Genomic DNA, 24,985 nt, shown 5'->3' on the forward strand with positions numbered 1-24,985 from the left:
AGTGGGGCGATATACCTGAGATGGGGCTGCGGGGTAATTTCTCCAACCGAATGTAAGGCTGAATACTAATCATAGGTATCTGTATCTGCTGGCAGCTGAAAGCTTTTGAGAATGTTGGCGCGGGTTTTGTCCCGACTGAGTTCCAGCCGCTTGCTCTGGACAGGGGGTTTTCCATGGAGGAAGTCCTAAATCGACCTCTCAAGATCTAGATATTTGGCTTTGGTACCGAGCATTTCAGGTCTCTTATTCTGGCTTTTTTGCTCAATTTTCCTCGCACGATTATCAAGTGTTTGCCTTTAGACATCATGTCAGATCCCATGAAAGGTATGCCTGCATCCATATATATCACAAGCAATTCCACTGACACACTCAGTCATAATCGTAGGCGCTGGCCTCGGCGGCTGTGCAGCAGCAATGGCAATGCACTATCAGGGGTTCGAAGTCCAAGTTTTCGAAAAAGTGCACAATTTTGGCCGCCTAGGTGACTCTCTGGGGCTAGGTGAGAATGCTCTCCGTCTGCTCAAGCGGTGGGGTTTGCATGATCGTTTGATTGAGATCGGGAACAAGAGTGAGATGATGCAAATCAGGCGGTGGAAAGATGGTAAGATACTTGCTCAACAGCCTCTGATGGATATGGCGGGATATATTGGGCACAGAGGTGATTATCATGAGGAGTTTTTGAGGAGAGTAGGGGAGCTGGGTATTGTGATTAGGATGGGCTGCAATGTAAGGCTCTAGGCTTCCGTGCTACAGATTGAGCAAAAGCTGACTAGAGACAGGTAGTATCTTATGATGAAGATGAGCCGTCATTGACTCTCTCCAATGGCGAAGTCCACAAGGCTGATATCATCATTGCTGCCGATGGTGAGCTTCTTCCCTTTTTCAGACCCTCAAATTCTGTGCTGAGTCGTGACATTCAGGCATCAAATCAACTGCTCGTGAACTCGTCCTCGGATTTGAAGACAAGCCCAAATCATCCGGCTATGCGTGCTTCCGAGCATACTTCAAAGGTGCTTATCTAAAGGACAACCCCCTTTGCCGAGAGTTTGTTGAGAAAGAATGTGTCAACATCTGGATCGGCAACGACGTTCATCTCGTGCAGAACACTCTCCGTGACGGCGACGAGTTTAATTGGATCCTGACTCATAAAGACACTGAAGATATCAAAGAGTCCTGGTTTCAGCCGGGAGATATGAACGTTGTTAGGGAGATCATTAATGATTGTGATCCGAGGATTGCCGCTGCAGTAAAGAAAACAAAAGAGTGTCTGGACTGGAAGATCTGTTACAGAGATCCAATTCCTTCGTGGGTTAGTAAAAGTCATAAGATCGCTCTTCTAGGAGACTCTTGTCATCCTCATCTACCGACTAGCGCTCAGGGTGCAAGTCAGGCTACGGAAAGTGCGGCTGTGCTTGCTCTTTGCCTAAAATTGGCTGGGAGGGGTCATGTTCCGCTTGCGGTAAGTGATCTCAACTATTTTGACCAAACTCTGCTGATTGTAGTAGACACGCGTTTATGAAAAGCTTCGGTTTGAGAGAGTAAGACAGTCCCAAAGGAATGGCGAAGACGTCAGAGATAGGTGGCACAACGCACTGAAAAATCTAGACGACGACGTGGTGATTGATCCTGAAGATGTCAAGATTAGGGTATGAACTTCTTAGTATACTATAAACATATGTGCTGACCAGTTACAGAACCGCTGGTTGTATCCTTTCGATGCTGAAGCGGATACCTTGCGAAGATGGCAGGAGGTTTCGGCCCTGGTGACAAAGGAACTTCAGGCTGGCGAGATAACGCCGCTCTTTGTTGGGACCTCTGCTACATATGCTTAGACTTTTTACCGTCATGACTTCTCAGTCAGCCAATACTAGCTCCTGTAAGGTCGATGTTGCTGGTCTACTTTTTGCACAGCTTAGGGGGGTTCCCAATCTCGGCCCACGAGATGATCAACAAGTCAGCGTGCATCCCTAGATCAAGAGTGAAGTCTGAAAATGAAAATCGAATCGAAAGATCTAGATTCTTTCCTCCATATAGCTTACATCTTCGGTTCCAACTGTCGTCTGGGCAAAGAAGGTACCGTCACCATCCCACTTCTTTCGAATTTCCAGCAATCTAGGATAATTAGCCCCCCAAAATTGGTTCTGCCAATCAGGCTGACCCAAATCACACTCCCTTAAGTCAGCTATTACTCGAATTGGCCTTTTGTAACCAGATACTCACCTCATTAACATAAGCACCACCTCGTGGGGACGCCTTCATCATTGCAGGAGTCAACTTCTCAGTCATGACTCTCTTAGCTGTAGCCCATTGCTGTTGTGAAGGAAATAATGATGCAATGCTGAAACTCGAAGCGTTTCTCCAGCCTGGGTAGACAGCGTTGTCAAAAATGGGGAGAGCATTTCCAGGCCCAACAATATGACCGATGATGACTCCAAATCCGAGTTCTGGGGGGCTGAGGACCTGTTTATACGATTAAATGATGGCGGCATTATTTATGGCAATGTCGTCCTTGTTAAAGAAACGGCCTCCAGTCAACTGATTAGATCCAGCTGCCTCAGACTCAAAAACATCCACGTAGAGCTTGTAAAATGTAGGATATTCTTTGGTCACAGCTGTGTATCTTACTCCCAATTTCGTCAAGCCCTCATAGAGTGGTTTGAGAATCTGGGAGAGCTTTGCTGAGTTCATGTTTGGTCCTACGAAAGGCTGGATGTGCAAAGTCCCTGGGGTTAATTCGTAATACACGAAGAGGTCGTTGTCTACGTAATGGTTGGACAATGAGTGGAAAAGCGTGACTGCCTGCCACCAGAGGACAGTGTTTGTGGTGTGTGTACTATTAATGTTGAGGATCACCATTGCTGACGGGACTTCTGGGAACGTCTTGACCGTGAGGGATGTGACAATCGCGAATGTCGCTGGACCGCCTCCGCTGAAGAGGTCAGCAAAAAAGTAGCAAGTAGTAAGATGAAAAAATTGCGACTGAAAATATTGAGGCATTCAAAACATAGCATGGGAGGCAGTTCGATCACATACCGCAACGCCCAGAAGAGATCTGGATTTACATCGGCATTCGCGGTGACAAACTCTCCTTTTGCAGTCACTGCCTCAAACTCGAGTGCCTGATCTGCAGCCATTCCATAGAGACTAGTAACAGGACCATGCCCTCCTCCCTGGATGTACCCTCCAGCGAACCCGACCGTCTTTGACATAGGATCAGTGATGTAAAAGCAAGCAGGGCAAAATACGTACAGCACATTCTCCACCGACAATATTGACTTTTGGATTCTGATTAAAAGCGGCTGTATACATTTCCCGAGTTTGGATACCAGCACCGACAGTCACTGCGCCTCCAGTGTATGTTCCAGGTCCTGAATATTGCTTGATGAATTTGATATCTTTGAAGGAATGGGTATTGATTGCCAGAGCTCCGTAAGCGGTTGATCTCCCCACGAAGTCATGACCGGTATTTCGAACCACCAGACGTAAGTTGTATTCACGTGCAAACTTCACACCAGCTGCAATGTGTTGTTTTGTCTTCGCCATGATGACATAGTCCGAAAGATAACCTGGGCTGCATATTGCAGCCCTGTTTGTGGTCGGAAGACATGCCCCGTTGGTGTAGAGAGGATTCATTGCAAATACGGGATCATCTTGTCTGGCCCAGTTAGCCGTTTAGCTTTATTTGGAAATAGTACACGTACTGAAACACTTGTTGATTCCAATTAGCAGTAGCAATAGAACATGCGGATGCATTGTAGGTACTCTTCCCTTCGAAGGTATTGTAACACACCGCACCTACAGGGACGACTTTCTGAAGAAAGCCATCTACCGTAGAATTCAACGTGCTCCATGCTAATGCTGACGGCCAACAGAGATCTCCCTCGTAGCATTTACACTTATCCAAAGCACTTTGCCGAGTGTGAAGTGCAGGGTCTTGAGGAATGGCCCTGACACCTGCAAGGAGCAGAGAAAACAGGAGAACTGAAAGACACGCCATTATGAACCTGAAAATTGTGACACTTGAGAGGTAGGCGTCCTCAGTCTTCTTTATAGTCGAGATACTGAAAGTGGAGGAGTGAACGAAGTTGCATCGCATATCTTGGCATCACGAAGTTCCAATTATTTCGATTGCTTATCCAATATCAACCCTTGCCATGCAGTCATTATCCAAAGAGATTACCAATCAAGGCAAATACGTTATATCAGCCGCGATGTCTTGTGGTTCCTGAGGGGCGATGGTGGAGCTACCAAGTGAGTCAAAACGGTTGACAAAAGTGGCATATCGTACCGCGGGCACCAATCGTAGCAGGATGCCAAGTGATCATAAATTTTGGGATTACCGGGGTATAAGGGGATAGAACGGAGGCAGGGAATGGATTCTGAAGGTCCTGTTGAGTTCGGAAATACCCGGTAGTGTTGAGCCGGGAGGAGGGGACCGGCTGTTGTATTTAGTATGGTCAAACGATTGCTTTCAACCCTATTGAGTAAATGCTTAGATCGTGAGAAGGTAGTTAACACTGCCGTCGGTATCGTGTCGTTATATTATTTGAGTAGACCGAGCCTCCAGCGACCCGAATATACTGAGAATAGAGATATGGGTGACTCTCCACAAGTTCCAGGAGTGGAGAATGAGTATGATCACATTCAAATGGAGATGGTCAAGCCAGAACGGAAAGAAAGCGACGTGTAATCGAGCATCTTAAGATAAGCTTCTGTCACTGTATTAGGAAAGACATGATGAGATAGATACTCAGACATACCAGCAACCTGCCACCTCATACTCAGTTTTGCCAAAGTTTCTCTGGTCGAGAGAAAAATTCTGGAGTATTCAGGCGGAATATTTTCGGTCGTGAGGCTTGAGATCCAACAAGCCACTCGATAAAGACAGTGGCATATCAATGGTGAGGCTTGACCAAGCTTGTATGGTAGGATCGTCTTAATATGAGCAGTGTATGCAGCGATATGTGGTACAAGGGAATGTAATCCCGAGATTCAAAGTTCGCTCAGTTCAAGCTCGGCGGTAAGGGCGTAAGAACTCTGCCTGATGATGGACGAATGCTCGTAGAGAGCAAAGAGCGCACTGAAAAAATGATCAAACAATGATATATACATGTCTTCGTCACTTACCTGAAACATATTGCTTTAGGGACAAAGATTCGGGTTGCTCCCGAGTCGATCTCACTGTCCATGAAAGAACAGAGAGCCTGAATAGCGCGGCTCAGTTGCTTGGCCTCTTCTAGACGATCATTCGCGGTGGAATCTCTATCATTGATGTGCTTGAGGACGAGGCTTAATAAGTGAGATGACTGGCATAGCCTTGCCAGTGGTGCAGCAGTGATGTCAGTTGACGATGATACAAATAATGGCTCACTTGTTGATTGCACCTTTGCCCAAATTAGGTCGTGAGACTTGTCGGGTTTGGGGACGTACTCCTCGTTCAAATGACACATCATCCACAGGAAGGTACTCTCTTCGTCCGATCTCAGCCATTGCTAGTGACCTAGACGGATTCCCTACGTTCATATGCCTGACTCGTGATCAGCCGAGCATGACTACTGAAGATGTACTTCCGCGTCATATGGTAACATACCTGTCTAAGATCCATAGAGCCCACCATACTCTTCTTCTTTCCTCCATATCGTCCCATGTTGCTGGTTCAAGTGCCAGTTGAGGTATCCCCGCTGTGTCATGAAGCCCAACAGCCTCACCGAGTCTCGCAAGATGACCAGTGGAGATATATGCTTCCGGATAGATTGCATGTCCAGTTTCATACAAGCATAGCAAGACCCCTGCTTGAAGCGACCTTATTGATATATACCCACTGGATACGAGTAACAAGAAGCGATTCTTCGCATGGTTCCACTAATTATCTCTGTTTCAGTGTCTGAACTGAGTACATTAGGAGCAGACAAGGAGAATAGTCAATACTATGACCTACAAGCTCTGTTCGAGGCGTTTCTCCTGATTGCACGGTCTCATTCAGCAACTTCATACATAAAATGAGGAAGACAATATCTGCTGTCAATTCAATCTGGCCGGCAAGAGTTTCCTCGTAGAAGCGATTCCTCTGAATTATGGACATCCAAGGAGCAATCGAGAAGAAGTACGCCCCAGCGATAGCTTGAATTTCCAACCCGTCTCCGATATCATCCAAAAGCTTGTCTTTGATGCTGAATTGTGGTTTCGGGACCATCGAATTCTGCGACCGGAAGACGTTGACATCGAGAAAGAAAGTCGAGAAAACTGCTGACGATGTGCCAATTGCGGTTCCTTGCGATAGAGGAGAGTACGAAGCTGGTCTGACCCCCGGAAGTACAGTTTGTGGTTCACACATAGCTCGATGCACGCTCATCTCATCCTCCAGGCTGGCGAGCCTTGCAGAGAGTGACTCAAGGGACGCCGCCTCGGGTGCTGGCCCAGTCTCATACGAACATTCTCGACGCAGCCGCGAGCACGTAGAGCAACTTGGAAACAGCTTATCACACGCTTTCTTCTGCTTTCGACACGGCGTACACACGTGAGAAGCTTTTCCACCGGAGTCGGGATAGTCACTGACGCTGCAGCCAGACATGGCTGTAAGGTCTCAAGTCCAGGAAAGCGTCCAACAGAAGCGGATTAATGATTTCCGAATTCGAGGTTGCCAGATATACAGTGATTAAGACCGACCATACTTTTTACATAGCACAGCGGAGGCCTCGCTGTTGCTGGGAGAGAGTCACAGATCTAGAGCCAGGTGACGTAAGCTCCGCATCACTTAGGGCACTTTAATCAACGTGTTTTAAAGTAATAGAGGTCTCAAACTTACTTTGCGTGATCCTGTTTCAAAATGTCCCAATTGATGACATGAAATCCATGTGGCTCAATCTTGGATATGGAGGTTAGTCAGAGTAGGAGAAAGCTTCGGAGGTGTTCAGCCAAGATCGAGCTCGCTTGTTCAGGACAGGCGCTTGTCCCGTTTGGTGTTAGTACTGTACGTGATAACCTCCAGCACATCCCATTGCTCTTGATATCTGGCGCATGCGCAACTACCAACACAGCATACAGCATATAAGAATGAATAAACTCCAACACCGGCCGATCTTCGTGTGAAACGTAGTCAGAGATGGGCGTCAGAGCACCTGGCAGCCGCTTGGAAAGCGTCACCGACCCCTTCGAAAAACATTCGGCTTGCTCATTGGCCGTTCCTTCGAGTCAACAAGACCCTTGAACTGCCCGCTACATGACCCAGAGAATCTTCTGACTTGTCACGGATCCCTGATAGTATCTATTATTGGACTTCTGCCTCCTTGCTATCCAAAGAGGCCCGATCACCAGCACGACAACAGATCGTGCAAACATTGTCTACTCGGACAGATTTGAGCTCTAGCATAGTCGGGCTGTTCGAGGAAGCCTTTCCTTTTATTAAACAGTCTTCACCATAGAATGCCTTCGGTTGACGACAAGCCTCCCTAGGATTCTGCCATGCGACCTGTATCGATTGGTAAGTGAACACCCGCAACATTCAATGTATCGCCACCTCGGGCATCCGCTACTGGGAAAAACACAAACAACCGAGCCACGACCTAGGGTTCTCGCGGTAATGTATTTTTTAGGTTGCAGAAAACATGATCTCTCATATACATACTTCGGGACTGGAAAGTAGAGCGGTTGGCTTCTGCCGCTCAACGAACGGAGAGTCCTTATTCGTACTCTGCATACTCTATCTCTATTTTCCTGTCATTCCAGCCTTGTCACAAAGTCTCACGGTTTTTGGGACCAGATTGTCTCTCTACAATCCCGGGATTTCCTTATCCAACTTGAATTTAAACTCCTTCAACCCTCCAACACCAACATCGACCTTGAAGATGGCACCAGCATATGGCTTGGTCTTGTCATGGTCATCCGCGGTCGTCACCCAGAGTTCTGTTCCGATAAAGACAGGGCATGTGATGCACTTGGTGGGATAAGAGACTTCTCCCACGACTTTTCCGTCTGGGGAGATTTTCAAGACTCGGCTTTCACCATAGATCGCCTGCCAAATGTTTCCTTCGGTATCGACTTTGAATCCGTCTGGATCTCCATTGCCATCATGTTGCCAAAAGACTCGCTCATTGGTGATGTCCCCAGTCGAGGCGTCGAAGTCGAATGCAATGATACGTTTCTCGGTCGAGTGTGTAAAGTACAAGGTCTTGTGGTCTATGGACCATCCTATGCTATTGGGTATGGTCAAGGAAGACCGCAGCGTCTTTCGACTCAAGTCCGAATTGAAACGGAAGAGAGAGCCTGCTTGTATTTAGCCACTTCCCTGGTGTTTGCCTGCACAGCTTCTCGCTGAAATAAGTTTATCGTCACGTGAGGGCGATGGAGGGTGATGTAGTGACTTCGGCATCAAGGAATCCCATCTTGAGAGCGGGATCCAGGAAACAAAACAACCAATCTGTCGATCTACATCCAGAAAAAAGGATGAAACTCGAGAGGAAAAATGCAGAACTCACCCTCAGCTTGCGGTTCTCCGACCCAGAAGTCATTCATGGTTCCAACCCAGAATCTTCCTTGTGGGTCAATGGCACCGTCATTACTCCGCAATCTCTCATCCTTCTCCTCGCTGTCAAAAAACCTCTTCAACAAATCATACTTTCCAGTCTCTCTGTCCAATATGTACACCCCACTCTTTCCCCCAATCAAAATCTTCTTTTCCGGATCAACTCCATCGATGTCAGCCGTTACAGCGACTGGCATATCAAAATGCAAGGTCTTCAGACTCTTTGGCCCAACGCTCAGGTCGACGGTGTGCAGGTGTCTTTTGATGATGTCAACAAAACGCAATCGGTTCGTGGCCTCCTCGTAGTATGGCCCCTCGCCAAGAGAACAATGAAGGTCCAGATAGGGCTCCGTGACGGCCCATCGTTGGTACGATGAAGACATTATTGCTGGCTTTCTACGCAGAAGGAACGAAATAACCCAACGCCACCAGGAAAGGAGCGAGCTCGATCTTTTGTTGAACATGAACGCCATCGCGGGGGAGCTAGGTGTGGTCACTCGCTAGCCGATCTGAACAGTGGGTCGTGTTCGGAAGCGAAGAAATAAACTCCGACGGTGGGGAATGTCTCTTCTACAACTTCTGTGGACTGTTAATACTGGAATTTCGTAGAGTCCAAGCACAGGATTTCTCAAAGGCTGAGATATAACTGACAACAATGCACCATTTGATTTCTTTGCGAAAGGCGAGCCTCAACTATATCATCTCTGGTTGGCAATATCCTCGTTGTCGCGATGTGGCCATAGGCTCGGTAGTCGGGCCTCAGTCCCGATCCATATTTCCATCGCTCCCGACATTCCATCATCCGCAAAGGTCTGTTGGTGAAAGATATATACCTACCAACCTTTCCATTGATGATGGCGCGAGTTCTGCTGTGTCTTTAATGTATGGATGTTGTGACGGATATTCCGATCGGTTCTGCCTATATTGCTGGTCTTGGTCTTGGTTGTGCCACTCTCCATTGTGAATCTGATCGTAGGTTGCACAGAAGGAGGACGGATTCTTTCCTTTCGTCCTATCAATATCAGTCCTCTGTTCCTGGCTGACTCGGCTGGGAGTGTTTCCACGCTATTCTCACCTTACGAACACTTCAGTTTTCTCATTCTATCTCTTCATGCTCTTCAGATGAAGAAGACAGCATCGTGACGATGCAGGAACCGCATTTCGAGTTCCGAAAACTCGATATTGAGTTTTCTGCGGCTTCATTAGGAGATATTGGGAAGCTTATGTGCCAAAGAGCAAGCATTTTTCAAGTTGATATTCGCCGAGACTGCCCAATACAGTGAAAGTTTGTCTTCGAAATCTCTCCCCAGGGTTCCGCTTGACGTTTGAGCTCAAAGTAGATATGGAAAAATCAATTTGAAAAATAAGCATTACATCCGAACACGTCATCCCGACGACCAAGGGTATCATGGCTTTCATCCGAGAGGTTCCCCAGATTGGAGCCAGATCCCCCAAGAATGTTTTGACTTTTTGTGCCGTAATGGCGTTATCACTGTTGCTTGGGGCGTTACTCAAATACCAAAATCATGCCAGAGAAAGTTCCAAAAAGCTGGGAGGGGAGCTTTCGGATACCAAATGTTGAATGAAAGGAAGGTGTCGCAATATGGGCGTCCCCTTGGAATTGGAAGAGAGAAGAAGCGCAAAGGAGTCAACAGTTGATCTACGTTGTGCCAGTTTTTCCGAATCTTGGATTGTTCCTGCTGTCCCGGCAACTCATGGGGGTGTTCCCGTTTCAGAGCTTGTCAGCTCTTGACGTTCATTTCGTACATGATCACACCGCAGAGATTGATGCAGCTCTGCATGGATTGCTCACCGCAATGCCCCTGCCACAAGTTCAAGATCCATATCCTGCCGAAATTCACGGCATCCATCAGAAAGTGTTCACTGACCGCCAATTTGAACTCAAATCAATAATACAGACTTCATGAGGTCTGATCATCGCGCTGCTGTGCTGCTTTACTTGTTTCTGGACTAGAGCACTGTAGCTGTGGATCTTGCGACAGCGCAGCGACACTACCTGCCCATGCCTCGAAGCCGTGCCCCATCACCTGCTTAAGCGCTATCACATCACAATCACATCACATCACTTCATGCGCGCAAGAACGCCCCAACGCAGAAAGACGACACACCGGGTATCAACCCGACCATTGTCCGGAGGGCTCTTGAAACTTAATCTTGGCCCTTATTTGGGCACGAGGCCTGGGTCCTGGTCTACCTAGGTAATTTACCTTGCCTAAAGGTAGGTAAGGCCAGGCCGCGGAAACCACGTGACGAGGCCTGCGCTGGTCATGCTTGCCTAATGGACTTCAGAATCAGCATGCCAAATGGTGACTTGCTGACTTCTCCGTAAAGTAAGAAGACTTCAGAGACTACGAGTCTGTCTCTTGGCAGCTTACATAAGAGAACCCAATATCTGCTGCGACTGGGACGAAGTTGTATCATTGTCATGCATTTGCATTTACGAAATGACTCTTTTTGTGCTTGATACCGAAAATTTATAGTGGCAGAATGAGACATTCGGAGGAGAAATAAGTCGCCCTACGACGATGACCGAACTCGAGTTGATTCTGGATTTTGGAATTAGACTCCTGCTCCGAGATCAGCATCAGAAGAGGGCTCAGGCCGGGAAAGACAAAGAGGCTCATGCTTATTGTAAGCAGAGAATGATAGGGCCTCGATCCCTTTGTTGAGATTACAAATTTCTTGCGTTCTGTTCATTGGTTGTGTGTGCTCCAGTACAGAACGAGGAACACATGACTGTATGCTCATGCGACTTGCTTTCAACGTGGTAAATGCATGTGCGGGGATTAGCATGCAGATGTTGGAAAGGGAACCCAATCGAGACGCTTCTGTACGCCTCATCCCATCTTGTTGCCTTGTTCGATGTGGATACGGTAGGAGGACTGCCGGATGGTTCGCTCACCTCTTCCACAATCGTTCGCCCTGTTCCTGCAGCCGCAGTAATATTTTTGAGGCTGGCAACATGGTCGATTATGATTTATGATGATGTGCTTTTCGCGCTGCATTGACTACTCGTGCCAGACTTGCCCGAGCTTGATCAATTCTGCCGTGGGTTCCTGTCTCAGAACATGCCAAGTGCCTATTGGAATCTCCATTGCAGCTCCAGGGAGGTTCACTGGCCTCCGGCGAGCAGGCCATCATCACCGCCACATGCAATTGGTTGGTGCTGGGTAACTTGACTGTGCTTACACCGCGGCACGGTCCCGTCTGAAAACCAGCATTTTCGTTGTTTGAGACTGGAACGGTTCTCGGGATGGGGCATGGCGAACGTTGTGAACACGCTAAAGCGAGGCCTTACCAGCAGGCTGGGAAGGGCGGGTTACTAGCCTAAACCTAATCGATCACTTTTTATTTCGGGGAAGCGAAGGACAAGACGAACGGTCTATCAAAGCAGAGCAGAATCCTCCTTTCTTCAACACGGCTGGGCGATGTCATTTCTTTGCTTAGTTGCGGTTCGAAAAGCAGCAGCTGGCATAATCATTGTTATGGTCGCTCACGGTCTCGAATAGATGGCATTGTGCTTTGGGAACCTTGCCATGCGCTGAAATAAAGGCATATGAGCCGCAAGTTGTACCCCGAACGAGATGTGAGGTATGATTGACAGCTCGCAGCCTTGCAGGAGGCATGATCCCATGGAAGGCTCGCCCTTGATGGTGGAAGCTGTGGGTGTACTTGTGGCCATGGGTTGATCATACAGCTGAGCGGACGGAATGTTGAGATCCCTGAGAGCCGGGCTCAGGCACAAGATGGCGACACGAGCGATCCTTGAATTTCTCATTTCGATTTCGACAGGATCTTCATGGTTACTCTCCCCGTCTCCGAGACATTTTATAAAACCTCAAAAGAAACAGATCATGAGATCCAAACTTTCTTGTTGGAATGGAATAAGATCCTGAGCTCGCCTCCTGCTAATTCGACACGGGCGATGCTGAGCCTCGGGATGCGACAGCTCCAGCCGGTTGTTTCTGCGCCATGCCAGGATCCCTTGGTGTACTTTAGGAACTCACCCGAGCCTACGGATTGTCGGGGCAAAGAGCTGCTTTCTCCGATAAAAGTCGATAGCGAGACGCTTGGGTCGAGAAATAAGATGTTCATCATAATCGCTGCATTGGGCTACCATTGTCACTTAATTAATGGCCGAATTTGGACTCAGAGTGAGTGATATCAGGATACCGGCGTTTCAGGTATTTCTTCGATAATTTCTCCCGGTCAACCGAAATTTCTCGAGTGGTGGGCGATCTTCATTTTGCCTGCCCAAACCATTAAAACCTATTACAGGACCGCAGGCTACGACAATGGCTCCAAGGTGGAGATAAGGCATCCAGTCTCACACTTGCAGAGGCCCGTATTTGGAGTTATTTTCCCTCTCAGAACGCTCTGTAGTCAGGTGGGATCTAAATGCTCGCCCGGGGTATTTGGGCCGCTATGCGCATCACTATGCATGCTGGGAAATTGAAAACTTCAGCGGCACGGCGCGTGATAGTAGTGACTTCGCCAACACATACCACCACCGTCATTCGCTTTCGGGGCTTTATACCAATTGGCTAAAGAGAGAGAACTAATAGCCGATGATGATGTGCAGGTCCTTCGATCTTGAGAGAAAACGATAACCTCACAAAACAGACCAACCCGATTTGACGACACATCGAGCCGGTGTCCTGGACCTGGAACCCTCCAAGACAGTCTCCTGGGGCATTCCAAGTAAAATCGTTATCAGAGCGCACTACTGCAGCTCATCTCGTGCTCCACACAAATGAGCCAAGCCAGGTGCACAGGCACAGATTAACAGAAAGTGGACCGAACAATGAGGTGTATTCTCTTGGGGGCCGGCTCTACTGTACAGCTGGCTGCCGGAAGACGAGGCAGTCCAGGACGACAAGAGAAGACCAATAACGGAGAATATGAACGAAGAGATTTCGCAACAGAAATGTGCTATAGGTCTTGATATAGCAGGAGAACCGTATACCTCGAGTAAGAGGGACTTCCGACATCATTCTGCAGATGTTCCTGTCCCTCTGGTGCAGGGGTCTATCATGGGAACCCGGGATCAGGGAAGTCGAACAGACGACATGGGAGTGTTGCGCACTTGTAAAATAAATTGAATCGGTCCAGTCCGACAAGGGAAGTCTGAGCAATACGGCAGAGCCATGACAATTGAACAAGACGCAGGCGAAAAGTCTCACTCTCACACGATCAATTCAAGTCTCCAATCCTTGACCCAGTCCTCAGAGAACACAAAGAGGCGTTCGAGCTCAAGAAGACGGATGCGTGGCATTGCATCTGAGCTAAACGCAGCATGGCATCTGCAACCCAGGCTCTACTGTACTCTACTGATCTTCTATCAAGCAGACATTCGGATGCCCGGGGCAAAGAACAAAAGAGCCACAGGATAGATGGCTCGTCAGTCGTCGTAATCCTCATCCTATCACCAGGGCTGGATCATGAACTTACGTCTGTGGCAGCGCGGGCAGCGCCTCGCCTTTCTGTTGGCAACCAGCAGCCCAAAGGAAATTAGCAAAAACAGTTGCAACCTCGTTTGCAGAATTACGTACGGAAGGGAGCGGAGATGTGCTTCAGGACTGTTTTTGTTTTGGCTCCCATTTCACTTCCCGCTTTGAAGAGGGCGGCCCTCGAGTAGGTTATTCCTTCTTGTCGCAATTAACTTATCAGCACCGTAAGAAAGTCTTTCTCGTGGTCGAGTCGCAACTTCGAATGCTCGAGCCTGGGTGGAGGAGGTCTCCGATTCGAGGGTCGAGGGGCACAGCTCAGCACAAGTGACTGGAAAAGTTACCAACACGGCCTGCATTGCGGATGAACTACTGCAGCGCGATACAGAGCCGTTCAATCAGATCAAAGGCGCGCAATCCATCCACTAGCCACTATCCGCCTGCAGGAAACGCAGCAGCAGCAGCAGCAGCACAGGAGCGGGCAGCGAAGAACATCCGTTCTGCATATCCAGGACGCCTGTGCACAACCCGCTTGCCTGCATGTCCTCCCTCCCTCCCTCATTATCCCCTCCTCTCTCCGAACTCCAAAAAAGAGTCGCATCGGTCTTCACTATTGTCCCAGCCAAGCGCCACTCCACTGTAGCTAGTACCGCTTGAAGACTGACGGCCGACGCATCAGTTTAGTCTCCACGCGGTCACCACGATGATGCTGAAGTCTAGGCTGGCCACTATTATAGCCCCAAGCTACGGTGTTTAATTGCAGGGTCGCCCGAGGGGGTGAACCGGCGCACTGGTAGCGCAGCGCAGCGCAGCTGGAACGAGCAATTCCAAGCTCCCGAGGTCCTCCTTATCCTCATTTCTTCAGGGCACAGCACGTTTGTTGATCATAGAGGTCCAGTAGTCAAGCCTCCAGATTCTTGCCAGCCATCGCCCTCTCTCCGTCCTGCCGGCACACCTCTGCCGCAGTTGGAGCTCCGCTCCTAGTCTAGTCTGTGATGTCAACAGCCAGAAGTTTTCGCAAGAAACTCAACTAGCAGCGCCATGGTGCCATAATACTGTACGGAGTACTGTTGCGGTAAGGTCCTCGTCATCGAGCTGGCTTCACCGTCACGGCTTGGCTGCGACTAGCTCACGATACTTGCGGTGAGAAGAGCAGAGTGAGCAGCATCGCGGGTGAGACCAGTGGGCACAGGACTGGGGATTGTAAATGGAAATTACCTTCACAGTTGAGATGCTGCTGAACATGCCCTGCCCACCTGGCCTTGAGTAGTGAGCTCCCTAATTCTAAGTCTAATTCTAATTGTAAATTTAATTCAATTCTGGCCTCGAACATTTCACCGCACGAGATGCAGCTGCTGAGGGGTTCTTTCGTCACGCCGGCCGTACTACTACGAAGAGAAGCATGGCATTGGCTTGCCTGAAGGACGCCTAAGTGCTGCTAGGGCCGCCAGTTACTCCGGCAATTTTCTTTTCCCCCAAGCTCGATGCGATGCGATGCGATGCGATGCGATGCGATGCTGAGGGAGCTACAGATGTTCGTCGTACCTTAGCTACTGTACTGTACCTACACCCCTCCCCTCTCAGCGCGTCGTCCTTCCATAGCTCCCGTCGCCAACGGCTGCCTTAGAGTCTCATCCAGCCAGCACTTTAGGAACTTTAAGTCGCCGGCAGCCAGCCTCTTCTCTTCCACTTGCCCTGCTCAGAAAGACAAAAAGTTTAGAAAAAGTCATGCGTGTTCACCAAATGAAGTTACTTGACCACCGCCAGCCATGCGAGTCTAGTCCTAAGGTACTGGAGAGCGTAGGGGTGGGGGGGGGGGGGGGGGGCTGCCCTGCACATGGCCAACACCCGCGGGCCGCCTCGAGGGCGACGGGTGGGCCGCCTGTCTGTGACCTTCCCTGCCTTGCAGCGTCCGTCCTGAGTAGTAGTCCCTGTCCTCTTGCTACTGTACTGTACTGTACTGTACTGTACTGTACCTTACCTACCCTTCCCTTCCCTTCCCTTCCCTTCCCTTCCCTTCCCTACTCCGCCCGTACTTGTATGCCTGTGCGAAAGTAAAGTTTCTTGGGAATTAATATTCGGAATCGACCCAAGCTCACAGCCTGGCGAGCCTAGCAGCCCACTAACCTACTGCGCTCTAGCAGCTGGAGCCCTGCCCTTAACGATTGTCTTAGCACACCACAGCGTGCCCCGGCCCGTGGCCCTTCGCCTACAGCAACCTTCGAGCACCCCAGTTTGCTCCCAGAAAGACCCGCTGTGGTTCTCGAATCCTGGTCATTATGATCCCTTTGGTGCTGGTTTGTGAAGGGGTCCCAAGAGTCTGTGAGCAGACAGGCGTGGGACTGGAAGACCAAAAGCTTGGGGGTTCCCCAATAATGGAAAAAGATGCTGGCTCATCCAGTTCTGCATCAACTTCCTACCTGCCTACCTACCTTACCTGCTGTGCCTACCAACTCTGCTTATATCTCCTCTGCGTCGAGCTAACACTGCTGTTGTCAACAAACATCCCATCCGCCAGCCATCCACGAGCAACAGCAACAACTCACCCCTTCTGCATCTTCAGCCTGTAGCCGGGTCCCTCCCTATCGGCGACACTGCTGCTTTCTCCCCTCTCAATTCATGCTTCTCCACCAGTCGCGAGCCTGTTCTGCAGTTCCTGTTTGTGACTGGTCCGTCGACCGCAGCCGTCTCCCACTTTCAGTCAGTTCCCTCGATCCTCTGGGTCACTGGTCACCACTGGCGTCCTATATTTCCTTGCTGCGCAACAACTAACATCCAGTGACTTGTCTTAAAGTTCTTAGCGATTTCTGCTTCCCAAGTCTTTGGTCCAATCCTTCCGTGCACTGACACTGACTGCCTCGCTGCTCCGCCTCGACATTTCCACTTCCACTTCCACTTCCACTTCCACGTCAAACATCACCGAATCGTTCCTGCCCAAATAAGTCTTCCCACAGCACCAGCAGAGGGGGGAAACAAGTATTTCACTTCAGCCCTCGGTGCGGCGCACCAGCAATGTTCCACAGTTGAGATATTCAAGAGGATTTTATACGAACCACCAAGCTCAGACTAGCAACAACAGCTGACTTCTACTGCTCGTTGAGACGCCCCATTGGCAAGCTTCCCAAAGATTAAATTCGATCTGGCTGTACAAGGTTTCCTGAGGCGTCCGTCGTGCGAGAATCAGACCTTCGCTGCTTTTGGAGACAGTTCGGAGATATCACCAAAAGTATCGCGGTTCCCGGGCATCCAGACTTCAGAAGTCCTCGAAAAGCGTCTTACCGATTTTGTAGTCAAGCTTCACAGCTATCAGCAGAGCTGGGAAGGTAGTGGGAAAGGTCAATGTCCCGGTCCTGGGGACCATCCAGGGTTAGGGGATCAGGACCCGATGTCGCAGAAGCCATCTGCGTCTCGTCCTGCATCTCGGTCGCCGCCCGAAGGTCAAAGATTCGTTCTACCACCTGTGCAGCTTCGAGATGACTCTCAGCATGAGGGACGACAGGCAGAGAGACAGCAGCCGGAGCCCGAAAATCGAGCTTTTTCTCATCAACCGCAGATATCCCCTCAACATGCTCAGACCTCCCAGAACATAGGATCTGGAGAGGATTGGAGAGGCGCGAGACAGCAGAGGGACCTGGGAGTCCATTCTATACTGAACCCATCGGAGCCTGAGGGTGGTGGTAGTTCGAGTCGACGACTTAGCGGCGCGACGAATGAGTCTCCCATCTCGGCTATGGAGCGGACCCCATATGGCGCAAGTCCCTCAACTGCTCCATCTCATGCCTTTCCTGGTCAACAATTGCCTCAGGGATTGGCACCTCGACGGATCCTGACCCCAAGATCACCATCAGCTCGAAATGTGAGCGGTGGAAGAGGAGCTCCGGCAACCATCGACGCGCAACAATCGCCTTTTTTGCCTTCAAGAGGCAGAGTGTACATGGCCGAGCCTGGACCCAATGCATCGTCGGATATCCCTCCAATGCCTACTCCTGGGCAATCACAGTACCAGCAGCAGTATGGCTTTCCACCCGCATCTTCAACACCATCCATTGTACCTCGGCGGTCGAGTGGGGGTACAATGCAAGCTCCTGGCCGCGCAAGACTTTCGCAAAGCGCAAGTCCGAGTATTTCAGCATCGTCAAACAATCCTTCATCAAGTCAGACCTCCCCGGCATCTTTCCTCTTCCACAAAGGTGGAACACAGCCCACCTCGTACTATCCCGGTTCATCATTTGGGACTGCAATACAAGCGGGAGGTGGCATGCAATTCCAAGGGCCCTCTGGAGTACCTGAAGGTCCGTACACTTCTCCAGATCCTCAGACTCAAGCCAGCTCTCTCCAGTCCAGCAGCGCAGGCAGTTCAAGGCAGACTTCTGCTTCAGATCCCATTCAAGTCATGACAATAACCACGTCTAAAGGCTCGTATACTATGCCTGTGGACGTGCACCAGGCTTCCAAATTGGCTGATGAAAAACGTGCAAGGAACGCAGGCGCCTCTGCAAGATTCCGGCAACGCAGAAAAGAAAAAGAGAGGGAGGCAAACACGAGCATTGAAAAGCTCCAACAGCAGGCGCGAGAGCAGGACAGAAGAATGCGGGAGATTGAGGGGGAACGGGACCGGTACAGACTAGAGAGGGACAGACTGCGAGATCTGTTACTCAGAAATCCCGAGATGAGACACCTTGCTTTGCAAGGTCCTCCAAGTCCCCAAAGCATGCGATCGGGATCGTTTCCGGGCATGGGCCAGCCGCCGCCACAGCCTCCCCCTCAGACGAGCTTTCATGCGCCGGACACAACCACAGAACGAGCTCCTAGGAGAAGGAGGACGGACACGCAAGGGGAATTCACCAGCTTGCCCTACTCTCTTCCACCAGCTCCAAGTCTCCCTCCAGTTCAGTCCCCTGGAGGATATTTTGGCCCTCCTGGACCGCCAAACCTGCCTCCTCTACGGATGGAGCCGGCCCCTGGCCCGCAGACGCCAAGTGGAAATGTCACCCCTTCGACGGGCGCTGGTCCTCTACCTCATGACCCCTATGCGCGTGGTCCATACGAACGCGGTTGGACTGGAGATGCTGGACGCCGGTAGTTCCATTGCGACTGGACTCTGCGGAAAATAGCCGAGGTCAACAACCTCGATCGACGATCCGCGACAATCGCGGCGTCTAAACATACCTCCTCCCTAATATCTAATTCCACATACGTTGTCTCTGTTGTGCGAGCACGATTCATGCTTGCCAGCTATCGACCAAACTCTACATACATAAGCATTGTATCTACCCTGTGTATCTCTATCCCACATATCTCTTTTTTCATCGTCACATCGACCACCATTTTCATCACCAACCTCATCATTATCAAGGAGCGACAGGGAGAAGGAAGAGCAGCATTGTTGGGCAACCGACCTCATATATCCCCAGATTTTTGTCTTCTCGTATTTCATTTCCAGCGAAAAACAGCGAGTTTATACCCCCTGGTGTGGTGCATACTTTTTTTTCCCATATACCTTCAAACCAATTTTTGCTTTTGGTCACAGTCCAATGGTGCCATATAAATCTCTGGGCTTTTTGTGAACTTCTTTGGAAGCTCCTGATCAGACTTTGCGCTTTTTTTACTATCATTTTTTGCGTTTCAGCATGGAGTTTGCTGTCGTCGGGGGACAACCATATCTTGCACGGCACGGGCATACCTTGGAGCAGAGGGGTTGTGTTTTCTGGGGTCTCTGGCTCGGCTTCGGGAGGGGGAGTCTAGGGGGTTGGTATTTGTGCTTTTTGAGGTGGGAGTGGAGGATCAAAGGACCAAGGGAGATAGACTGGGTTAGAAGGGTCGATCTATCAAATTGATGCTTCGTGCTGAACCAGAGAGATAGCAGGAGGGCGAGCGGGCGTCCAGAGCGAGGGTTGGCTGCTTGTACAAGATTGGATCTGGGACGGGCCGGGACTCGGGTATACATAAAAATCAGACTGTATTGTACGAAAGAGAAGGGCAGCTGTGATCCTCACAGTATAGCGGACGCATGTTAATGGGCTGGTGGAAGTCAATTCTGACATAAGGTTCTTTGCATCATGCATGCAAGCCAACACAAGTAGGCAAAACATGCCGTTGCCAAGTATCGATAGTCGTGCCTGAACCAAGTGAGGGGTAGTGAGACCTTGCGCCTCCAAATTTCATGCTTGGGCGGTCATGGCGGCGCTAAAGGTTCACATCCAAGGAAGTCCATGCGAGTTGTATTGAATTTTAGAAAGCTTCCTTTACATCAAAGTCTAACGATAGTTATATCAAGCCTGATATGATCCTAAGTCTGCCCTATTGTAAATTGAGTTCCTGTAGCTCTTTACACGTGACAAAGAGGGGTAGGTAGGTACCTAATTTGGAAATTTAGACCATGAATTTTCTCGAGCTTGCATCCCGGCCTGGCGTGGTGACCACAGAGGCACCATCGGGTAGATAGATAGATACCTTTGCTTCTTATCAGCCCGATGTGGTCAAAGGCAGCAGCTCGTAAACACTTGGGCGCTGACTGTTACGCCCAGCAGACTTGCTGCCAAGTCCTTACAATAGGTGAACACTCTGCACTGTCAGTTGAGGATGAGGGGTAATAATTATTCTGGCTAAGCGAAGTCCCGCTATGTTATGTGTGCGAAAAGCTTCATCGCTGCGGCGAAAAACGGGCTACCGTATATTATACTATGTGGCCAATCGATTTATTCCTGCTGCTGCCAAGACTGAAGATTGAGCTGTTTACAAACCTCCTATCCTATCTATATAGAATGCAAATGTCCCTCTTCAAGTCACAAGCTCAACCTCGTGCTTATCCTCGCAGGTATTGTATTGTATTTTGGGAAACGTCGGCTTCTCCACAGCCAGGGCTCTTGCTGTTGCTCTTGAGTCTTGAGTCTTGACGAGGCGAGTCTGTCATCGCGGGGCGGGGCGGGGCAGACCACGGGCACCAGACCTGAACAGGCAGGGCAATCCGTTCCTCTCCTCGTTAAAGCTTTCCCTGTCAGGCAGCTCGCTCGTCCATTCCATTGTGTGCCACCCCACGCCCACCTTTGATCGTGACTTGTTTGACTTGGAGAGTAGTAACGACGGCCTAAGGTAGGTAGTTACACTGCAGCTATTTACTGAAGCCGAGATCTGCTCTGCTCTGCTCTGCTCTTCCTCTCTTCTGATGTTCAAAAGACTTCTCCCTCTGCCCGCACATCTTCGTCGCAATCTCTTCGAACAGATCACCCGGGTCAGTTGCCAATCAACAGAGCCATTATCAGCTATCCCAAACTGCACATACGACCGTCAATCCATTACAACATTCCACCTATCTCTCTGCAGATCATTCAGCTGTGCTGCCGCCAGAATGTCTGACCTTACCGTCGAGCTCACAGCTCCCAATGGCAGGAAATACACCCAGCCAACAGGTCTCTTCATCAATAACGAATGGGTGAAGAGCAGCGATGGCAAGAAGATTGTGTCTATCAACCCAACGTATGCCACTCTCACTCTGCTAACCCTCCAACACCAATGCTGAATTTTCTGTAGCGATGAGACCGAGATTGCTTCCGTCTATGCAGCCACTCCCGAAGACGTCGACACAGCTGTCGCAGCTGCCCGCAAGGCATTCAAGGACCCCTCATGGCGCGATCTCTCCCCCACCGACCGAGGAAACATGATGATGAAGCTCTCCGACCTCTGCGAGGCCCACAAAGATACCCTCGCCACAATCGAGACTTGGGATAACGGCAAGACATACGGAGACTCGCTCGGAGACGTTGGGGAGGTCACTGGGGTATTGAAGTACTATGGCGGATACGCGGATAAGATCCACGGCCAGGTCATTGATACCGGACCAGCCAAGTTTGCGTACACAATCAAGGAGCCGGTGGGAGTCTGTGGGCAGATCATTCCATGGAACTACCCGCTCGCCATGGCGGCGTGGAAGCTGGGTCCCGCGTTGGCTTGTGGAAACACCATTGTCATGAAGGCGGCTGAGCAGACCCCATTGAGCATTTTATACTTTGCGAACTTGATCAAGGAGGCTGGGTTCCCACCAGGAGTTGTGAATATCCTCAATGGTTACGGACGTGAGGCTGGTGCAGCGATCGCTACCCATTTGGGTATTGATAAGATTGCCTTCACTGGAAGTACTGGAACTGGAAAGGAGATTATGAAGATGGCGGCTGTGAACATGAAGAACATTACTTTGGAGACTGGTGGAAAGTCACCATTGCTCGTCTTCGAGGATGCGGATCTGGACCAGGCTGTGAAGTGGGCACACATTGGTAATTATTTCTCCCTGATTGGAGTCACAATATGCTAACATTTTAAAGGTATCATGTCCAACCAAGGTCAAATCTGTACCGCTACATCCAGAATTCTAGTCCAAGACTCCATCTACGACACCTTTATTGCCGCCTTCAAGGAGCAGGTTCAAAAGGTCTCCGTTGTTGGTGACCCATTCGCCGAGACCACCTTCCAAGGACCACAAGTTACCAAGACACAATACGAGCGTGTTCTTGGTTTTGTCAAGGCTGGCAAAGACGAAGGCGCAACTCTCATTTCTGGTGGCGAGGCTTTCACTTCCGGACCCTCCGCCGGCAAGGGATTCTTCATCGAGCCCACAGTCTTCACAGGCGTCAAGCCCAGCATGAAGATCTTCAGAGAAGAAGTCTTCGGCCCCTTTGTCGTCATTGCTAGCTTCAAGACTGAAGAAGAGGCGCTTGAGATGGCAAATGATACTACATATGGCCTTGGCAGTGCGGTCTTCACTCAAGATCTCACTCGTGCGCATAGAGTGGCGAAAAATATCGAGGCGGGTATGGTGTGGATTAATTCGAGCAATGATTCGGATTATAGGATTCCATTTGGAGGCGTGAAGCAGAGTGGTATTGGAAGAGAACTGGGTGAGGCTGGTTTGGCCGGGTATACACAGACTAAGGCTGTTCATGTCAATATGGGAAGTAGGCTGTAGTAGTCTCGGAAGCATGATGATCTGCATTTAGTGAGATGAATGATTTAAGCGCACACTGCATTTGCAATTAATCATATCAAGCTAAATATGAACCTCGGCTCTCTCGTTATTCCTTTTGTTGCTGTACAGTGTGTCGTTTCTTGTCCTAAAGTACGCGCAATCTTTCCAAAAACACTTCGCATCTCGAAGAAGCCAACGGCGAGACTGAACCTGCCTGCTGGAATCGCATCAAGAACCGAATGGATGCTGCGAAGCTCATGGATCCTGTAGTTGAGAATAGTCAAATATCCCAACCAAGACTTGTTAAAAAGCAAGTCACAGAAAAGAACGACAAGGAACATTCACGGGGCGGACAAGAAGGGAATCTGAGAACACTGTAAAGGAGGACACCAAGAAGATCAAGAAGGTGGTGGCTTTTTGACGAGAAGCCCTGCGATGAATAAGAATCAATCCACCACGACCACGAGAGCAGCAGCCTCAAAGGCCAGCCTCCAAGACCAAATTTATGCTGGTTCCGATGACGAAAGAGATGGTGGTCGCTTTCGGACGCTACCGATACCCGGTAATACCACAGCTACTACTTCCGCGCCACCAGTGGACAAGCACGCTCGTGGAGACCCGGACACGAGGTGTGGCCTCCGGGTTTGATAGTTGTGTTTTTCCAGTTGAGGAGGATCAGGAACTTGGTGAGGATGGGGATGATGAAGAGGAAGAGGAAGGGGAAGAGAGTGATAGGGATGAGATCTGTTGCGGCGGTTCGTAAGGTGAAGAAGGCTGCTCGGGGCAAGGCAAGGCGATTACTGGTGAGACAAGAGGGAGGGGAAGAAGAAAGTTGTGAATTCCTTGTTGATCAAAAGTGAAGGATGGTTCGGCGATCGAGAGGTGATTTGATGGCATGGAGGAGTGACTTGTGAAGTTGTGAAGTCTAGAGTGATTTATTGATTGATTTTGGTGTTGCTGGGAAAGGCTCGGAATGAGTTAATCCTGAGTACTCTTGACGCCACCCTTCTTGGACATGGGAACATATTTCGTCTTTTTTATGATTAAAGTTCAGAAGGGAGTCTATATATGGCTGAAAGATGTTCTGGTGATAAGTCCACGTGGCTCTTGGCGCCGAAATTACTCGCTTCGAAATTCTAGCTTCTAGGTATCGGGTGTGCTCAGGGGTTTTGTTTTGTTTACATATTTAAGCGAGGGCCGGCAGCGTTTCTTTGTGCTTCGGTCCAAGCAGCTATCTTCAATCTACCATGGTTCTCAATTAGGCTGATTGCAGCTACATAGACTTTAAAATTCATTGGCTACCAGTCATTTGAAAGTGCGAAGAATTTTTATGCCTCGCGTCTCCTTTGTTGGACTGTGGTGCGAATTCCAATCCAAACTTCAAGCTAAACCATTGAATAAAACTTGTGGTTTGTCGGAACTCACTAGATCGTATTCATTTCTCTGCTTGGTAATTTCTATTTCGCAACAATACAAGTGATAAGGCGACCTCAAGTGTCGCTAGCTGCCCTTGTTGGGCTGGAATAATCCCACTGCGAAATTCTGTACGTTGTAAGGGGGAAGTGAGGAAGGATAGTGAGAAGAACGATACAGGGTAGTAGATTTCATTTACAATATCTCATTCTGTTCCACGTTAATATCATTGAAAAGATGATGCAAGAGCCATGAGGCGGCAGACTTTCCGACCAGCTCAAGCCCCCTTGAACTGCCCATCCAAATCAATGGATATTGGTATATCTTGAATACACCCTGCAAATTTGACGCCATAACATATCGCAACTTGGAGCATTCATACGATAAGAATACATCGGCGGGTAGACAAAGGTTCCAACCAGCGCGCATTTTGTTCATGACCGACCACTGGGTCCCAGCTCTAAATTATCCAAAACGCCAAGCAAATCGTCATGCCCAATCAGAGAGGCTGACCATTACTACCTTCCTTCGTGCCAAAAGGAGATCTGACACCATCCCAAGACCTTCCATCGCTGACCACCTTCTCCACCTTGAATTTCTCCAAGAAATCGTCGAACTGCTTCC

The 24,985-nt window shown here is 49.5% G+C and overlaps 6 protein-coding genes across 7 annotated transcripts; 3 read left to right on the forward strand and 3 right to left on the reverse strand.

Moving 5' to 3' along the window:
- Positions 1 to 56: 56 nt before the first annotated feature.
- ONS95_013162 (uncharacterized protein) lies at positions 57 to 1,832 on the forward strand (the record flags this gene model as incomplete). Its single annotated transcript, XM_058506797.1, has 6 exons — positions 57 to 324; positions 374 to 726; positions 780 to 864; positions 921 to 1,459; positions 1,506 to 1,646; positions 1,695 to 1,832. Exons 1-6 carry the CDS (start codon positions 306 to 308, stop codon positions 1,830 to 1,832), a joined length of 1,275 nt encoding a protein of 424 aa, XP_058357527.1. The 5' UTR covers positions 57 to 305.
- Positions 1,833 to 2,012: 180 nt separating this feature from the next.
- Positions 2,013 to 3,997, reverse strand: ONS95_013163 (uncharacterized protein; the record flags this gene model as incomplete). Its single annotated transcript, XM_058506798.1, has 6 exons — positions 2,013 to 2,168; positions 2,221 to 2,460; positions 2,626 to 2,929; positions 3,034 to 3,200; positions 3,250 to 3,655; positions 3,702 to 3,997. The coding sequence occupies 6 exons, from the start codon at positions 3,995 to 3,997 to the stop codon at positions 2,013 to 2,015; spliced, it is 1,569 nt and encodes a 522-aa protein (XP_058357528.1).
- Positions 3,998 to 4,992: 995 nt separating this feature from the next.
- On the reverse strand, positions 4,993 to 6,571 carry ONS95_013164 (uncharacterized protein; the record flags this gene model as incomplete). The annotated part of the gene is made up of 5 exons (XM_058506799.1): positions 4,993 to 5,080; positions 5,128 to 5,384; positions 5,431 to 5,527; positions 5,591 to 5,862; positions 5,939 to 6,571. 5 exons carry the CDS (start codon positions 6,569 to 6,571, stop codon positions 4,993 to 4,995), a joined length of 1,347 nt encoding a protein of 448 aa, XP_058357529.1.
- A 1,197-nt stretch (positions 6,572 to 7,768) lies between these two features.
- On the reverse strand, positions 7,769 to 15,313 carry ONS95_013165 (uncharacterized protein; the record flags this gene model as incomplete). Its single annotated transcript, XM_058506800.1, has 5 exons — positions 10,918 to 15,313; positions 9,597 to 10,817; positions 9,173 to 9,533; positions 8,475 to 9,100; positions 7,769 to 8,262 (listed from the first exon to the last, which is right to left on the reverse strand). The coding sequence occupies exons 4-5, from the start codon at positions 8,992 to 8,994 to the stop codon at positions 7,769 to 7,771; spliced, it is 1,014 nt and encodes a 337-aa protein (XP_058357530.1). The 5' UTR covers positions 8,995 to 9,100; positions 9,173 to 9,533; positions 9,597 to 10,817; positions 10,918 to 15,313.
- Positions 15,314 to 16,000: 687 nt separating this feature from the next.
- On the forward strand, positions 16,001 to 20,267 carry ONS95_013166 (uncharacterized protein). Its single transcript, XM_058506801.1, has 2 exons — positions 16,001 to 16,689; positions 16,784 to 20,267. The coding sequence occupies exon 2, from the start codon at positions 17,375 to 17,377 to the stop codon at positions 19,070 to 19,072; it is 1,698 nt and encodes a 565-aa protein (XP_058357531.1). The 5' UTR covers positions 16,001 to 16,689; positions 16,784 to 17,374; the 3' UTR covers positions 19,073 to 20,267.
- A 656-nt stretch (positions 20,268 to 20,923) lies between these two features.
- On the forward strand, positions 20,924 to 24,113 carry ONS95_013167 (uncharacterized protein). Of its 2 annotated transcripts, XM_058506803.1 has the most exons (4): positions 20,924 to 21,081; positions 21,166 to 21,465; positions 21,520 to 22,259; positions 22,308 to 24,113. In XM_058506803.1, the coding sequence occupies exons 2-4, from the start codon at positions 21,338 to 21,340 to the stop codon at positions 22,946 to 22,948; spliced, it is 1,509 nt and encodes a 502-aa protein (XP_058357533.1). In that variant the 5' UTR covers positions 20,924 to 21,081; positions 21,166 to 21,337; the 3' UTR covers positions 22,949 to 24,113. The 2 variants fall into 2 exon arrangements, with proteins under 2 accessions (XP_058357533.1, XP_058357532.1); XM_058506802.1 differs by having other exon boundaries at positions 20,924 to 21,465.
- Positions 24,114 to 24,985: the final 872 nt, after the last annotated feature.

Source organism: Cadophora gregata (assembly GCF_030347475.1).
Source record: "Cadophora gregata isolate MNR1 chromosome Unknown scaffold_7, whole genome shotgun sequence".
In the NCBI taxonomy this organism is placed as follows: domain Eukaryota; kingdom Fungi; phylum Ascomycota; class Leotiomycetes; order Helotiales; family Ploettnerulaceae; genus Cadophora; species Cadophora gregata.

Excerpts from the sequence above, each read along its gene's own strand:
- ONS95_013166 (XM_058506801.1), top strand. The coding sequence starts at position 17,375 with ATGTCGCAGAAGCCATCTGCGTCTCGTCCTGCATCTCGGTCGCCGCCC.
- ONS95_013167 (XM_058506802.1), top strand. The coding sequence starts at position 21,155 with ATGTTCAAAAGACTTCTCCCTCTGCCCGCACATCTTCGTCGCAATCTC. Across the intron at positions 21,466-21,519 it reads ATTGTGTCTATCAACCCAAC|CGATGAGACCGAGATTGCTT; the intron begins GTATGCCACTCT and ends AATTTTCTGTAG. Across the intron at positions 22,260-22,307 it reads TGTGAAGTGGGCACACATTG|GTATCATGTCCAACCAAGGT; the intron begins GTAATTATTTCT and ends AACATTTTAAAG.